Source organism: Balaenoptera acutorostrata, chromosome 3 (assembly GCF_949987535.1).
Source record: "Balaenoptera acutorostrata chromosome 3, mBalAcu1.1, whole genome shotgun sequence".
Taxonomy (NCBI): Eukaryota; Metazoa; Chordata; class Mammalia; order Artiodactyla; family Balaenopteridae; genus Balaenoptera; species Balaenoptera acutorostrata.
In genome coordinates, this window is record NC_080066.1 from 170,411,061 (window position 1) to 170,427,665 (window position 16,605).

A 16,605-nucleotide genomic window follows, 5' to 3' on the forward strand; every position below is an offset into this window, starting at 1 on the left:
TGATATTTTTATCAAAAGATTTTATGACCAAATTGTCAGAAATCAGGGAATTTTATAAAAAGGGTGTACAATTTAGCTTAAGTGTTTTCATATATCCACAGCCTTAGGTCCATGAAAAGGCTTATAGCCATAGATTATATAGCTCTATTTTTGACTGCAAAAATTTATATGCTGTCCAGATCTTTACTCTACTGAAATTGAACTGGAAAAGGCCCTTAACTAAAATTCCTTCAAAATTATAAATTGTAGTAGATCTGACTGATAAAGAGATTCAAAAGCACATGGGGAGAGATGTAAAAGGGAAAGAAAGGCGAAGATTCTCCCTCGCATGATGTGTATGCCTATTTGTGTTTCCAATCTGGAGTCAGAATGTCTGAGTCAAAACCAAATTCTATCAGTTACTGTGATCTTAGCCAAGTTACTTGGCCGCTCTGTGTCTCCGTTTCCTCATCTGTAAAATAGGGGTAATAAGAGTAGCCACCTCGCGGGGTTGCTGTGAGGGTCACAGTTAAGACAAGCAAAGCATTTAGAATGGGGCTTGGTGTCCAGTAAGCACTCTGTGTGTCATCACACCCTCAGGTCTACTTACCTTTCCTGTTCCATCTCCTACTCTCTTCCACCCACTCTTCGTCCATGCTCTTCTCTCTCCTGGATGCTTTCCTTCCAAGGATTCTTCAAATCCTAACTCAGTTGCTAAGTTCCTCGATTACCCTGGCTGGAATTAAATCCTCTCGCCTCTCTGTTCTTCTACAGTAGGTACCATTTTCTACTTACAGTCACTCTGTGAAAGACTGTCCCTGTCTGATTTGTTCCTGTAGCCCTGAAAGTACCCTTCTCAGTGTCTGGCACATGGCATTCAGCAAGTATTTGTGGAATAAACCAGTATATAGGGAGAGTTGTCTTCTCCTGCCTTATCAACTGGTAGCTGTTATTATCACTATTATTAAGGAGGAAAGGCAGGTCCTAGGAGGCCCAAACTACTGATGCAAAGCTGAGGCAAACATCGTGACTGTCTTTTGGAATAAAGCATAATTTATGAAATGCAAAGCTAATTTAATTTCATGAAAATTCAGAGAATTTCTGGAACAAAATCAACGGACAATAAAACCTCAGGTTTGAAAGGAAGCCAGGTTGGTCACTACCCGGACTGGGAAGGGTGTAGTATTATTACTGTCATCTGTCGATTACCCATTGTGAAGAGGCGTGGCCCTTTCAAGATTAATCTCATTTGCCTGGGGTAAATTATCCCTGAAGTCAAAATCCTTTTATGTTCTCCTGCTTCTTTCTCTCTGACAGTCTAGACACTTTCATAAAATCAATAATAAACAGTGAGTGCCTACTATGGGACAAGCAGAGTGTTTTTCATGCATCCACTCATTTGATCCTTCAAACAACTCTATGGTGTTGGTTCTCTTAATATCTGTTATTTACAGGTAAGGAAACTGAGGCACAGAGACATTAAATAACTTTCCCAAAGTTTACTGGCTAGTTCAACTCATCTTATTTCAATCCATCTCCCCACATTTATTGTCCTATATGGGGGTGGGAAGGGGATCAGTGTGGAATATCTGGAATATTCAACTGCTGGTGGGAAAAAGGGCTAGAAGAATTCTTCAGGGGCAGGTCAGGTCTGGTCTGCTAAGGGCCGGGCAGGAAGTGCCAATCGTACGAGCTGCAATGAATTTCAGGGGTCAAAGGAACCCAATGAACTCAGGCTAGATCCCCAAATCCTGGGGGAATCCACACTGGTAGGCAAAGCAATGGACTCTCTGGGCAATGGTAGTATGGGGACTCCAGCAGACATTCCAGATGACACAGTCATTTCAGAGCAAGGATCAGCCAGGAGCTGGGAGAAGGTGAAGTCCTGATCGTCAAGACAGGAAGCTAGAAAAAGGGAAGGAGAGTCTGGGACAAGCCTTTGTGTTAATCAGGAAAATGTAAGAAGCTGGATGTGCTGAGCTGGACTCACATTGTGGGGTTAAGAAGGTGAGTTTGCGCCGGGGGGGTCGCTGGGATCAACCCAGATAGAGGTTATTCCTCACACTGTGATAGGAGACACCAGGTAAACCACAAATCCGATCCTGTTGCTTCCCTACTTAAAACATTTCAATGGCTTCCTGTTGTCCTTAGGATCAAGTTCAAACTTCTCAGCGACTTACAAGGCCATTCATGACCCAGGCCCTGCGTACCTTTCCAGTCTCATCACTCTGCATTTACCCTTCTGGCCCCAGCCACCCAGGCAAACAAAAATGAGCATATTCAACAGCAGACTAGCTACAGTTAACAACCCTTAGTTATTCAAAGGGCCAGGCTCCCCTGCTGCCCTCTGCGGATACACTCTGCCTAGAACACGTTCTCTCTCCCTCTGCCTGGCTATTTCCACCCTCCAGGTCTCCCATCAGCCACCACTCCCTCTGAAGTCAGCCTCCGTGCCCCTTCCCCAGCCTGCAGTCAGCAGCCTTCCTGCATATTCCCACAGTGCTCTGTAGTCATCTTTCAGGATTAACCACCTTGGATTCTGACCACCTATCTCCCCAACTAGACAATAAGCTCCTAGAAGGCAGGGCGGTGCCTGTCTTGTTTACTTTTATATATTCCCAGTGCCTGCAATGCAGTAGATGCCAACAAATATTTGTTTCCAAAACAAAGAAAGAGCACAGGACAGAGGCACCTCCTCTAGAGATCAGGGTGCAAAGAGAAGACAAGAGTGCACGGTGCTCACTAAGTGTGAGGTGAGAACCATGAAGCCAAGCAGGGGCCCAGGGAGGATTTGGAAACGTTATCAAATATGTAGGGAGGGTCTAAAGTGCAGTCACTGATTTGAGAGCTATACACAGTGTGTCCAATGCAGTCACAGAAATACAGGGGTCCCTTGAGTGCCCAGGTCACCTTGGGTGTTGAGAGCTTCTCATAGAAGACATGAGAGTCTGACTCCAGAGTTTTTATCATGTGGGGAGAAGCAGGAAGAATGACAGTGAAGGGGAAAACACAATATTCAGAAAAGTTAAACTGCTATCTCTTTGGAACTGGCATGAGCCTGCTAATAAGCAGCCAGGGAAAAACAAAGAGGTAAATAAAGAGAACCGGGAACGCTGTGGTGTAATATTTGAATGTGGCAAAGGGGAAACCATAAAGACCATTTTGTTTTAATCATTAAGAAAAGTGCACCTAGTTCACATGCTATGGATCAGGCTGGGGGGGGCGGGGGAAAGACAAATTAATCTAAGGCTATTCATTTTGTGATAGCTTAACGCAAACAACTTTTAGCAACATTATGAAGCCAGCTAGTAAAATAAATAGAAATGAAGTCCAAGGGATTTAAAGATGAAAAATTTGAGGGGTGGGGAGAAAGAACTGCACAAAGCAAAACGGACAAAATACAAGGCTAACCAAACAAAAGCTGAATCATATAAATAGGCATTGCCATGTGCCCTGGAGGACTGCCAAGGAGAGTGAATTTCAACAAAGAATGCTTCTGCTACCAGTTTGGAAAACTTCAGTTCCAGGAAGGCGGGAGGGAGGCTGCAGCCATTGCTGAATGACACGGGGAGTGTGGGGCGGAGAGGCAGGCTCGGTAGACAAACGCTGGAACCTTCCCCCGGCAAGCCATGAACAGGCAGCTCACTCTCTCTCCATGCCCTCCCACGTACCCCACACACAGCCGGTTATGAGAAACAAGCCCACGGGCAGCGGCCTTCTCTTCTCCATTTGCAGATCAAAAGACCACTGTAAATGCCTCTAGGCTACCATGCTAGTATCCAAAGTGCTGAGATGGACCCAGTCCCTGCGGCCCAAGTCCAACGAAGCATTGGCAATTATCTGTGAACTTGGATGCTGGGGACAGAGCCCCGGGCTGGGTGTGGCATCCTCCCTGGAATAGCCCGAGTCCTACGAGCAGTACTGTAATCCTCGCAGGGATAACCACCACCACCACCAGAACAGCCCCCCCTGCCTAAGCATTTATCCCATGGCAGGCAACAGAACTAGACCCTTGGCATGGATTATCCCTGTGAAGCCCCCAATCAGCCCTGATTTTCTTAATTTTACAGCTGTTCACTCTACAGATAAGGAAACCAAGGCAAGTTAAGATATTGATACTTCTCAGAGGTCTCACAGCCAACAAGCAAGGGAGCAGGGATTTAGATCCACGCAGAGTTATTCCCGGACAAGCTCTCTTAATCAATAAAAAATAAAACCCAATAAAAGAAGGTGGATAATCAACAAGCACTTATTAATGGTGGGCATGCTGTGTACTAAGAACTCTGCTAGGTTAAACTGGGTAAAATGGTTTCTTTAAAAAAAAAAAAATGAGGAAGACTAACTAGAATTCCCTTTACTTAATCTGTAAAAAAAATTCTTGAACTTTATTAGCCTTTAAAGAAAAAAGGGTCCCTACTCTAATATCTACCACTCTCCAATAAGTATGTAGGTTGCTCAAACCCCTACAAGAAGCTAACAAAACAAACCAAAAGAAGAGTTGATAACATCTAGCTCAGTGGCTTTTTTGGGGTTGGCATTACCCAAAATGCAGACTTAGCGCCAAACACTGGGAGACCTGCGAATCTGAAGTTCCTTAAGATTTCCTTAGCGTAGTAATGCTTTCTCCTCAAATTTCTGTATTGCTGTCTTTATTGAGATCTCTGTACATTAATATGTGCTTTTTTAAAAATATGACCTATTTTTCCAATGGGACTGAGGGGGAAAAATCACAAATGCATATTTAAACCCACAGAATATTTAAATTCTCCCAAATTTTATCATACATTTTTAGTACTTTCTATTTGAGATGAAAGACAAAAACGTGTGTGCATGATTAATTGTCATGATGAAAGAATACTGGGCAGTTGCTTAAGAAACGAGAACAACAAAGGAATAAACTACTGCAGGCATCACCAGGACTGGAATGACACTGCTCTGTGTACTCGATTTCCATGGCAACTAGCAATGGGAAGATGAATGTTTCATAGTCACTCCGCTCTGCGGTACACGTCTATAAATCAAACTTACATAAAGAGCACAAGATTTCTGCTGTGGGCTGTATGCAGAACCAGTTTATTTTCCTGTTACTGTATAATTATGGAAAAGCAGCACAGAACAATGAGGTCATCTTGAGTGGGGAACAAACTCAGAAATTACTAATACACCTGAGGCATAGAATGCCATTCGTCTCGCAGGAAACCAGACGCAGGCAAGGCAGACGGCGAATGGAAACCCTGCCTGCCTCTGTCAGGTATGGTCCTGGCACTCATCTGCTCTGGCTGAGAACTGCATGTTGCGTACCTGGCGTGGGCTCCCTCCCGCTGCTCTGCTCTGAAACGTATGTAGGGGCACCTTAGTTAACTGCCTCCTGAATGAAACTGCAAGGTTTCATTCTGATAAACTGGGCAGAAATGATACACCATGTTTCGTATGAAAGTTTACTGAGGCTGAACAAGCATATACTTGTTTTTATTCACACCCAAAATGGCTCATCTTGTAGAAGTCAGGATGGAAAATTAACGCTTTGGCATTGAATTGGGAGTCAGAAGGCCCAAGTCTTGACCCTGGTCTGTGTAACCTTGGGTAAGCCATGAAGTTCAGGTAGCTTCCATTTTCTTAGCTATGTTATGAGAGACGGTGGATGTGATTTTTAAAGTCTCTGCCGCCATCTGCTTCCATGATTCTGTATCTTGAAAACTCAAAGGTCTGAATCAATCAGATCTAACCAAAGATATTAGTTGTGCTATTCCTAAAAATATATATATATATACCTTACACAGTTATACTTTTAAATTCTATACTGGCTAAAGGGCCTAAGTCATAGTGTTTTATGATTACCATTGCATTGAAGCTTTCTTCTGATTTGTTTCAATTTTTCAAACACAGTATATGCTCTGGAAAACTTAATGAAACCATCAGAGTTTTAAATGCCAAAAAAAAAAAATTGTTACAGATGATCCTAGAACTGATTTTTATGATAGAATATAAACAATATTTAAATCTAAATAATCTTCCTGCTACCTAGATAAGGGCTGCCTATCAATTCCTACCAAACGGGAAGTGTCCCGCTTCTTATAATTAATTTATTTTTTATTATTTATTTATTTAGTTTAGGCTGTGTTGGGTCTTCGTTGCTGCTCGCGGGCTTTCTCTAGTTGCGGCGAGCGGGGGCTACTCTTCGTTGTGGTGTGCGGGCTTCTCATTACGGTGGCTTCTCTTGTTGCGGAGCACGGGCTCTAGGCGCGCAGGCTTTAGCAGTTGTGGTGTGCGGGCTCAGTAGTTGTGGCTCGCAGGCTCTAGAGTGCAGGCTCAGTAGTTGTGGCGCACGGGCTTAGTTGCTCCACGGCATGTGGGATCTTCCTGGACCAGGGCTCGAACCCGTGTCTCCTGCATTGGCAGGCGGATTCTTAACCACCGGACCACCAGGGAAGTCCTGCGTCCTGCTCCTTGAAGTCTGCAGCTCTCAGAGACATGGTGAAGCTTTCCTGGACCTCATCTCTGGAAGAGTCATGCTCAGTAAATTTTGTGGAACAAATAAATGGATGGATGAACAAACTCTTAGTAACACCTTTGCTACACCTGTCAGAAATCTTATATCCCCTTCCCCAGTCTTACATGTTTAGGCAGATTCAGACCAACACATAAATATCCCCGGGATAGACAGGCAAATATCTGAAAACTAGGTATAACTAGATGAGTGTCTGTTTTGTGAGTCTGTGAGTCTACAAAACCCTTGTGAAACTTTACAAACTAGAAACAGCTCTTCATTAGTGGAGCACCAGGCGTCATCAGACACAGAGAGGACCTCCTGTGCTAAGGCCCTGGCTGAGTCCAGGATACCGTGGGGGCTCGGAAGTAACGGAGGCACAGTCCCTGTCTCACGGGAGGGAGAACAACACCCAACAAGCACCCGGAACCTCGTCTAAAGCTTACACCACCTCTGGGGAAAAGACGTTATGATCCTCGCTTTACAAGGTGGGAAAACTGAGCTATAGAGAATTGATATGTGATAGTTATGAAAAATGTAGGGATATTCAAAACCTGCCTTCCTGAATTGATAGGCAGCCCTTATCTAGGTAACAGGAAGATTATTTAAATTTAAATATTCTTTATGTTATAAAAATCAGTTCTAGGGGGCTTCCCTGGTGGCGCAGTGGTTAAGAATCCACCTGCCAATGCAGGGCACACGGGTTCAAGCCCTGGTCTGGGAAGATCCCACATGCCACGGAGCAACTGAGCCCGTGTGCCACAACTACTGAGCCCGTGTGCCACAACTAGTGAAGTCCACGCGCCTAGAGCCCGTGCTCCGCAACAAGAGAAGCCACTGAAATGAGAAGCCCGTGCACTGCAATAAAGAGTAGCCCCCACTCGCCGCAACTAGAGAAAGCCCGCGCGCAGCAGCAAAGACCCAATGCAGCCAAAAATAAATAAATAAAATAAATAAATTAAAAAAAAAAATCAGTTCTAGGATTATTTGTTTAAAATGGGTTTTTTTGTTTGTTTGTTCGTTTTGTTGGGTTTTTTGCTTTTTTTTTTTTTTTTTTTTTACTTTTTAAGATGGATAGTTTCATTAAGTTTTCCACAGCATATTCTATGTTTGGAAGATTGAAACAAATTAGAAGAAAGCTTCAGTGTGATGATAAAACTCTAAAACACTATTAATTAGGTGCTTTAGCCAGTACAGAATTTAAAAGTATAATTGTGTAAGGTATATATTTTTAAGAATAGCACAAGTAGGGGAAGTCCCTGGTGGTCCAGTGGTTAGGACTCGGTGCTTTCACCTCTGGAACCCGGGCTCAATCCCTGGTCGGGAATTAAGATCCCGCAAGCAAGAATAGCACAAGTAACAACTTTGGTTAGATGTGACCGATAGATTCAGACCTTTGAGCTCCTGACTCCAAGGCCTCTGTGCTCTTCTGACTGCATCTCAGGACACATTCAAGCAACAGACTGTTACTCTACTGGACTTCTTGGGCACTAAAAAACAAAGTTACACAAACACACCTAGCCCCTAAAAAGCCCATTAATAGTAAAAAAAAAAAAAAGAAAAAAAAAGAAAAAAAAAAGTAGTAATAATATAAAACAATATTTCTTAAATCTACCGTGCTAGCCCACGTTATGGCCCGCACTTCCACTCCCCAGTCAGCAGGTTAACGGCTATTTCCAGGATGGAGCCAAGCGTTATACAAACATGCAATTTCCGATATGTGAACCCTATGGGAGCCAATGACATCTTTACAGAAGTTTATTAGAAATGTATTCTGCTGTCCATCAGAGACACTTGGTTTGGTTCCTAAGCTTAGAAGATGCAGTAATTTGGGCACACATTTTTGGCACTGATTTTTCAAAAATTAATAAAGTAACATTTATTAAGAAAGCCTCCAGGTTAACCTCTTTGCCTTCCAATTAGTTTCTTATCAGAGTTTTGAGCACCACCAACTGGTTAAAGAGATCAACTACAAATCTGCTTGGCTCTCAATCTGCTTTGTTCATTAAAAGAGGATCATACATATATTTCACATTTAATTTATGTTAAAGTAATTTATTTCAGTCACTAAATAAAATTAGAAATGCCTTTCCTTGTTAGTCAAATAAAAAATAATCCACTTTGGCTTTTTCACTTAAGAAGAAGGTACATTTTGCTTAGTAAGTCATTAAAGAAAACTAAATCTCCCACTAAAGCTAATCTGATTTATTCTACCGTAAACTCATACTCAAAAAGCAAAGACTAAGAACTACAGTGAAAATTAGAAACTAAGAGAGAGATAGCAAACTACATGGTATTGAATACTATGTGAGTCTACAGTGTCTATATAAGACATTAATTTAATTGGAAATAAAAAAGACTGAGGAGGTAATTTCACATTTTTAAAAATTTGAGCTTTTTCTATCAAGATTCCTGACTTAGAGATGAATGCTGCCATGTGACACATGAATATTTACTGCCATTTCTCTTTCCCTCCTGTTTAATTGAACCACCTCTAGCAATGGATGGTGTACAGAGAGCACAACTGAACACTTGGGGTTCAAATCTGATTTCTGTACAATGAATTAATTTGTGAAAATAAGTATTCCTGAAGAACTAAGTCCAATTTTTTTCCCCCGAACAACCAATTTGTGGATACAAGTTGTCTCTGAAAAGTGCATCCAGCCACTTGTTGCCATGACGCGTCTGTAGCAGGCAGAATAGATGGCGCCGCACTGTAACAAATTTGGTCACCAGCAGAAACCTCTCTACTAGACAATGTACAAGAGGGAAGGAAAAAGAAGGTTCCATCCAATTTATTAAGTTTGACTCTGATAGCAGAGTTCTGTTAAAAGCTTTCTGCTAAGAGTTTAAAACTGCTGTAATAATTTCACGATGATAGCAGTTTAAATCTCTACACAAATGGGTAGTCAAGTTCATATTTGTTAAAGCCTCTGACTCTAAATCTGCAAATCAAAGTCCAGTAAAGAAGATAATTTGCAACAACCTAGATAAAATTAAGGACCAGCAGCTGCCCTACCCAATTTAACACACAATTTCAACATATGAACTTTGAACTTCATTCTATTCCTTTGCTCATTTATTTACTCATTCATTCTTTCACTCATATATCCATTGAATATTCTCTCTCCAGCAAAGACAGTTAAATTTCTGCAAAAAGGGAAACAAGAATAAGCCTCTTCTACTGCCCCCTCCTCTCCTTGGATGAGAGCCTTGATATGCCATCTCCAAGGCAGAGAAGATTTCCATTTGAAATCATGAATGGATTACCAGGAACCTTAACAATAAGAAGACTTGGGTTAAGAAAAGCATTTTTAACTTTTATTGTTGTTTCTATCCATGTTCTTTAACATGACTCTTGAATGATACTTAAAGCTAAGTGTGTTTAGACATTTTAACTGTAAATTTTGTCTACTATTATTATTAGACAGCAGTATTCTTAAATCAAAAAATACAATTTTGAGGTGTAACAAAAACATCTGTGCATTAACAAGTACCAGCAAAGTGACTGCCATCAAATTAAAATGTTGATTACTTGTTAATTTCCTACGACTTTTCTTCTTTAACCAAAAGATAAAATGATTGAGAAGTCTAAGTCCAGTTTGGCTTGAGGTTAGCAATAAAGGTGCTCAGCTTTACCTGTAGAATAGGTATGCATAATAGCTGATGTGTAGATCACTGCATCAATTCAGCAAGGTAATACTAGCAGGTGTTTAATGAATGGGAACTGCCGTCATTGGTACTGGGTTGGCACGGTGTCACAAAAGCTGGGGAGGAGCAAGCGTCAAGGACAGGGTCCCAGGCAGAGTGCTGAGTGTCTTGAGTAGCTGGCAAGAATAAAAACTTAGAAAAAGGACAGGAGGGCAGCCTAGAGGAACTTAGGTACGAGGAGTAGCTTTCTAGGCTGCGGAGACTGAAGTATATCTGCAGGCAGGGATGTTAGTTATAAACAGGAGAGGGAGTGACTGATGGAGAAAGGTCTTAGAAGAAGGGAAGGGGATGAGACAAGAACAAAGGGGAGGAACTAGAAAAAAGAAAAAAAGAAAAAAACTAGAAACAGAGTTGAAGGAAAACAGAACTCTGGAGGTGAAGAGGAAACCCAGGCAGAGGCCATGACCCTGTCCGTGAAACAGAAGGCAAGGTCACCTGCAATGCATAGCAGTAGGAAAGGTTTGGTACAAATGTGATGGAGAGCAAGTCAATCCCATGGTGTGTGACATGCTAGTGAACTGGCTTGTGTTATACCAAGAAGAATTCTGAGTCTCATCAGAAGAGTGTAGGCCACGGGTATACGGAGGTGACGGTGGTAGCACACATGCCAACGATTTGCCATCCCTGAAAAAGGGAACTGAAAACAGATGAGCTAAATTCTCCTGGACGATTTCAGCACGAAAAGGAAAGCACTCTGGAATGACACAGGACCAGGGCTGGGGAACTGTGTACAGAAGATGGATGTGGGTGGTCTAAACACTTTGGTCAAGTAGGCACAGCAGTGTCTGCCTGACCTGAGAACTTGGTTCCATCCCGGGATAGGCAGCCGGGAGAATCAAGGCAGGCAGCTGGGATCAAAGCAAAAGGATCCAGGAAGGTGGACACAGAGCTCTGAGATCTCTCAGACATAACACTTGCTGGGAGACGGAGAGGGAGAGTATTGAGTGTGGTGTGTTTGGAGGAGAAGGTAGATGCATCACAGAAAGAAGACAAAGGGAAAGCTCGCTCCAGGTCTCAGATTGGCGAGGAGCAGCTCCGAGGACTAGCGCACACTCAAGAGCCTGCAGTACAGGACCGCGGGCAGGTCAGAACCATGGCGGGGGCCCTGGATGGAGGCTCAGCCCAAGGCCTGGGTTAGAAGTGAAGGTAAGGAGGGGAAAGTGGTGTCAGCATCTTGGGGCTTAGTTGCAGCTGAAGAGAACAGAGGGGGGAGATGTGGGGGATACAGCAGGGGAGGAAGAAGAAAGATGGGGTCACGTGAGGGTCCAGCAGCCATGTTTAGCCACTAGGAACCAGTCCTGAGATTGTACCATTCTTGGTCCTTTTGGGGGGAGGGAAGGGAAAGGTGAGCGACAGGCAGGAGGGAGGGGCGGGAAAGTTACGGTTAACAGTATTAGTGCCTGTTCCGCCTCTCCTGGGGTCAGCTTAGGAACAGGGACAGGCAGGGTGAGGGAAAGCGCAGGAAGAAAGAGATGCCACTCGAAGCCTGTAGTGCACTGAATTCCTACTTGGCCCTGATCTTCTCCAGCAGCAGGTTGCAACCAAGGAGGGAAGATGAGCAGACGATACTGACAAGCTGGAAATGGTAAAAGATGATGCTAAACTCTCAACAACTGATCAAAAGGGTCTTACAAGTGAATCAAAGTATAATCCTGCCTTGTAAAGAAGACAATCATAAATTCAGCTTAGCACTCCCACCCCAGCTAAAGTGATGAAACCTCATTGGTCAATTTTAAACAGTTTTTGCTTTTCCAGTTGATTTGGCAAAATCTTTCGCTATTGTGATATAATTCCAAAGGCAACACGCAAAACACAAGGGTTCCTATCAAAGCAATCTGTGATCTGGAATGCCTGCTACCGTTTCATGTAATAAAATGCTGCATCAGTTTCCTTTTGTACATTTTTGTAAATAGTTCCTTTCATTTATGTGCAGATAATCAAATGAAATCTCAAATGTAACAATCCAAACCAAACCAATTCACATGAACAGGGAAAAGCTATATAATTGTGCAACTGGTTTACCAAGAACACTTCCAGGCAGAGCGAACATGCCTTAGTCAGGTTTATGGCAGGCATTGTGGGGATGCAAAAGCATGCCTGGTTCCTACTCTCAGGACATCCATGCTGTTAGAAGAAGTGAGAAGGGAATATTACAGTGATTAAGAGCACAAGCAAATCTTCGTTCCGTTACTCAGCAGGCAGCAGCATCAAGCAAGCCCTTTGACCTCTCCAAGCTTTGTCCTCATCTGTAAAATGGGGACAGACAGAGCCTAACCCAGGAGGTTCCTAAGAAGATTCCTTCAGACCAGGGTCCGGTACACAGTAAATACTCAGCAAATGTCAGTTGCCAGTGTTACTGTGGTTACTATTATTAGATGCAGTACTCTCGCAAGCGCTACAGAAGTTCTAAGGAAGAAAAAGGAAATTTTGTGAGCTGGAGTGATCAGGGAAGGCTCCCTAGAAGAGAGAGTTCAGCTAAGTTCAAAGGAATGGATACCAGTAGATATGTGGATGGGGAAGTCAGGAGAGGAGAAGAGAGGGCAGTGGAAGAGAAATGAGATAGGATCAGAACACAGCAAGTAAATCAGAATAGTGGATTAGAATCTCTGATCTGGGCATGCCAGGTCTGTGTGTGGAGGGGCCTTGTATGTCAGGCTAAGGAGTCTGGGCATTATCTGGCAGGGGGTGAAAAGTTACTGAAGTCAAGAGGTAACATTAAAAGTAATGCTGGGGCTTCCCTGGTGGCGCAGTGGTTGAGAGTCTGCCTGCCAATGCAGGGGACACGGGTTCGAGCCCTGGTCTGGGAAGATCCCACATGCCGCGGAGCAACTAGGCCCGTGAGCCACAATTACTGAGCCTGCGCGTCTGGAGCCTGTGCTCCACAACAAGAGAGGCCGCGATAGTGAGAGGCCCGTGCACCGCGATGAAGAATGGCCCCCGCTTGCCATAACTGGAGAAAGCCCTCGCACAGAAACGAAGACCCAACACAGCCGTAAGTAAATAAATAAATAAAATTTTTTAAAAAAAAGGCCTTCCAATTGTTTAAAAAAAAAAAAAGTAATGCTAATTTACTCTCATTATCCAAAATTGAACAAGGAGGGTGGACCAGTGATTTTCAAACTTTAATAAGTGCATATGGATCACCCAGGGACCACATTAAACACATTTGACTCAGTACGTTTGGAGTGAGGCCTGAGATTAGGCATTGCTCATCATTGCTAACAAGTTCCCTAATGCTGATGCTGCTGGTCTCTGGAGCTTTGAATGACAAGGATGTATCTCTTCAAGGTAGCCTGATGGAAGAGAATGCACGGGTAGGAGGACAGGCGACAAGATGGCTAGACGTGAGGTCGCAAACTCATAGGTCGGTATGCCATAGATAAAAACATAGCATTAGAAGCCCTTGGACTTGATTTTTTAAGCTATATCTAAGGGGGACAACTGAAACTTTGTAGTGAAACTCTTAATGCTGAGCCTATTTTTTTTTGGTGACATCTTAAAACAATGTTGATTTAATTATCTCCTATAAAATAAAAATTTCTTTTATTAAATACAAGTTTTTCTTATTTTATAAATACAACACACAGTATTATCAAAATTTCCACCCAGAAGTTAGCTATCGACTACAAAAGAAAAATGTAAGAAACACATTCCTCCTTCTACAAAGGCAAATGGCATGAATACATGCATGATGTACGCCTATCGCTAACTTCAAGGATGACTGAAAGGGTTAGCAACATTTGGCCACAAGAAAGAAACCATGGCAGCACTTTCTTATGTGACAGCTGGATTAAAAGAAAAATAGTCCTCATGCTATTACAGCAAGAACAGTGTATTCTACCATATATGTAGATGAGGAATTGGAAACGTTGACCATAACACTTGTTATAGTGACATCTCAAAAACTAAACCCAGGGTTGGAGAGCTGTCAGCCCAGTAATTTTCTCTTGAGAGCAGTCTTTGTCACACTGACAGATCACATCTGTATTCACATGGTGGTGGATTCTGAATATTATCTGGGAGACGCAGAGAAAATCAAGGAGACTGCCATGCCACCCTCCATGATAGATAACCCCACCAGTCGGTTCTGGAACAAGAAGAAGCACAACCCCCTCATGTCTGAGATGAGGAGAGTGCAGGCCTGAGAGGTTTTGGTGAAAGCCTGTTCGCTACATAAGCCATTCATTTATATAAAATTCAGTCACTTACTTGACACGTACAAAACTGTGCTACGGGAGTTCTGTACTCCCATAAATATCCCACTTGTGCCTGTTTATATTAAGCTCACGTTCTAAAACTAGAAATAATTGATGTATGCAAATACCTATGTATAAGCATAAAGAAGAAAGATATTTATGACAGATTAGGAGTTTCAAGCAGAAGGAGGAGACAAGGTCCTTTTTGGGGTAGAGAGGGGTTGGGTAGGGTGTAGGGTAGGGCCAGCTTTCAAGATAAGAAATATTTTTTTAAAAGCTGGGCCTTGAAGGAGGAATAGAATTTGCATCTGGATGGGTTTAACCTAAGAAAAGACTACAAAATCTGGACATCTGGAATGTGAAAGAGATTAAATATTTCTTCCAATCAAATAATACATCCTTGTTAACAGGAACTAATTAGCTTAACTGAAGAAACCAAAATAACACATTCTGTTTGAAAATCTATGTAATGAAGTCATTATTCTTCTCTACTTGTTTTCTGGTCCAGTTTCTGAGCTTCAATTCCTGCAACACCAATTCTAAAATTTATACCGGTAAAAAAAGACCATCCTCAAATGCAAGGATATATTTTCGTTCATGGAGCAAAATCAGTCAAGAACCCTCTGAAAAACTGACATTTTCTTAAAATGATTAGCATATAATTATTTCTATAGCTGGATTTTTAAAGTACAGTTGTACTTAACATATTACATGTGAAAGTCCCCAGAGAGGAGAAATTCTGAGGTCAGTTTGAAAAGCTTACACATATTCATATTCCCCATTCAGTGATCACATGCAAGAAAATAAACAGAAATGGGACTCTCTGACAATAAAATTTTGAAACATAAACACTGAAATAAAAACCAAGGCATTATCATTGCAGGGAAGATACAAAAATTGACGAAATAAAAATTGGAAACTCAAGAAATCTACTTATTTGGTCACTACACTCACACACTAGGTACAGCTGGTAACAGCTATCTACCTATAGTCACAAAGAATCAGATACAATTTCTAGTCTCTTTTATACTTTTCTATACACAGAAGCATATAGATACTTACAGATCAACAATCATATTCCCCAAAGTAGGTACTCACTATAATAACTGCGATCTTGGTGAGGTCACCTGACTACATGTATAAGATGGTCATTCTGAAGCAGAGAATAATGATTGGGAAACTTTCTCCAGTTAGAGACTGTCCAAGACAATGATATGCAACAAGTTGGCTGCCAGCCGAAAGGAATTATAAGAAGCTAAAGAGCACAGTGAAGAATAACACTTCAAAAGAGATGCAAATGATCTGAAAAAATACATTCTATCTTTTTTTTTTTTTTAATAATAAAGGGGTATTTTTTTTTTTTTTTAGAAATTCACGTTCTTTTATTTATTTATTTATGACTGTGTTGGGTCTTCGTTTCTGTGTGAGGGCGTTCTCTAGTTGTGGCAAGTGGGGACCACTCTTCATCGCGGTGCGCGGGCCTCTCACCATCGCGGCCTCTCTTGTTGCGGAGCACAGGCTCCAGACGCGCAGGCTCAGTAACTGTGGCTCACGGGCCCAGTTGCTCCGTGGCATGTGGGATCTTCCCAGACCAGGGCTCGAACCCGTGTCCCCTGCATTGGCAGGCAGATTCTCAACCACTGCGCCACCAGGGAAGCCCCATTCTATCTTATATCACTTTCCTCTGGGCTCCTTGGTTCTAAAAGACTCTTCCATTAACATGTTACTTCACGTTACCCAAGCTCATGAGGCCCCTTTCCCCCACAATAGCTGTGATAAAAGGCATATGTGATCTTTCTATCAAGAGGGTACCCATAACTCCCTTTTAAAATTGCATTCTTAAGCCCCTACACCACTGACACTCTGGCAATGAAAATATACTATCCAACAAGTCATGATGCTCTTATTTTCAACCAATTTTTAATAATCCCAAAAGGAGAGTTAGATATTCTATGTTTTTTGACCATCCCCATGTAATACGAAGAATGAGATTCTTAGACCAAAAATATCAGATATCACTTTAAATGTCTCCAGTTCTGACTGGAGAGCATTTTGGTATGTCAGTATTTCCGCATTACATTACTATCTGGCAATCCACCTGCACTCAGAGTCTTGGACACTGGTGGGCCTTCTGCACAACCATGTTTCATTTCATATGGCTGGAAAGCAGAAGCAGCTACGCAGAGCTTTTTGCCAATTGACAGGCAGTAAGAAAGTGCAAATCTCGGCGCT

At 42.4% G+C, this 16,605-nt stretch overlaps 1 protein-coding gene across 26 annotated transcripts in view; it reads right to left on the reverse strand.

Moving 5' to 3' along the window:
- The window catches only part of LOC130707593 (EF-hand calcium-binding domain-containing protein 11-like), a 215,245-nt gene that overhangs the window by 168,244 nt on the left and 30,396 nt on the right, over positions 1 to 16,605 (reverse strand). Inside the window, exon 6 of one of the 26 annotated variants that reach the window (XM_057542824.1) lies at positions 6,355 to 6,477. The exons of 23 other annotated variants lie outside the window; for them this stretch is intronic. In XM_057542824.1, coding sequence (XP_057398807.1) covers positions 6,387 to 6,477 — 91 coding nt within the window. In that variant the 3' untranslated portion in view covers positions 6,355 to 6,386. Of the gene's footprint in view, positions 1 to 6,354; positions 6,478 to 7,922; positions 7,957 to 12,223; positions 12,302 to 16,605 lie in introns of those variants that run through there. 2 more of the 26 variants (XM_057542837.1, XM_057542830.1) reach the window with 2 other exon arrangements.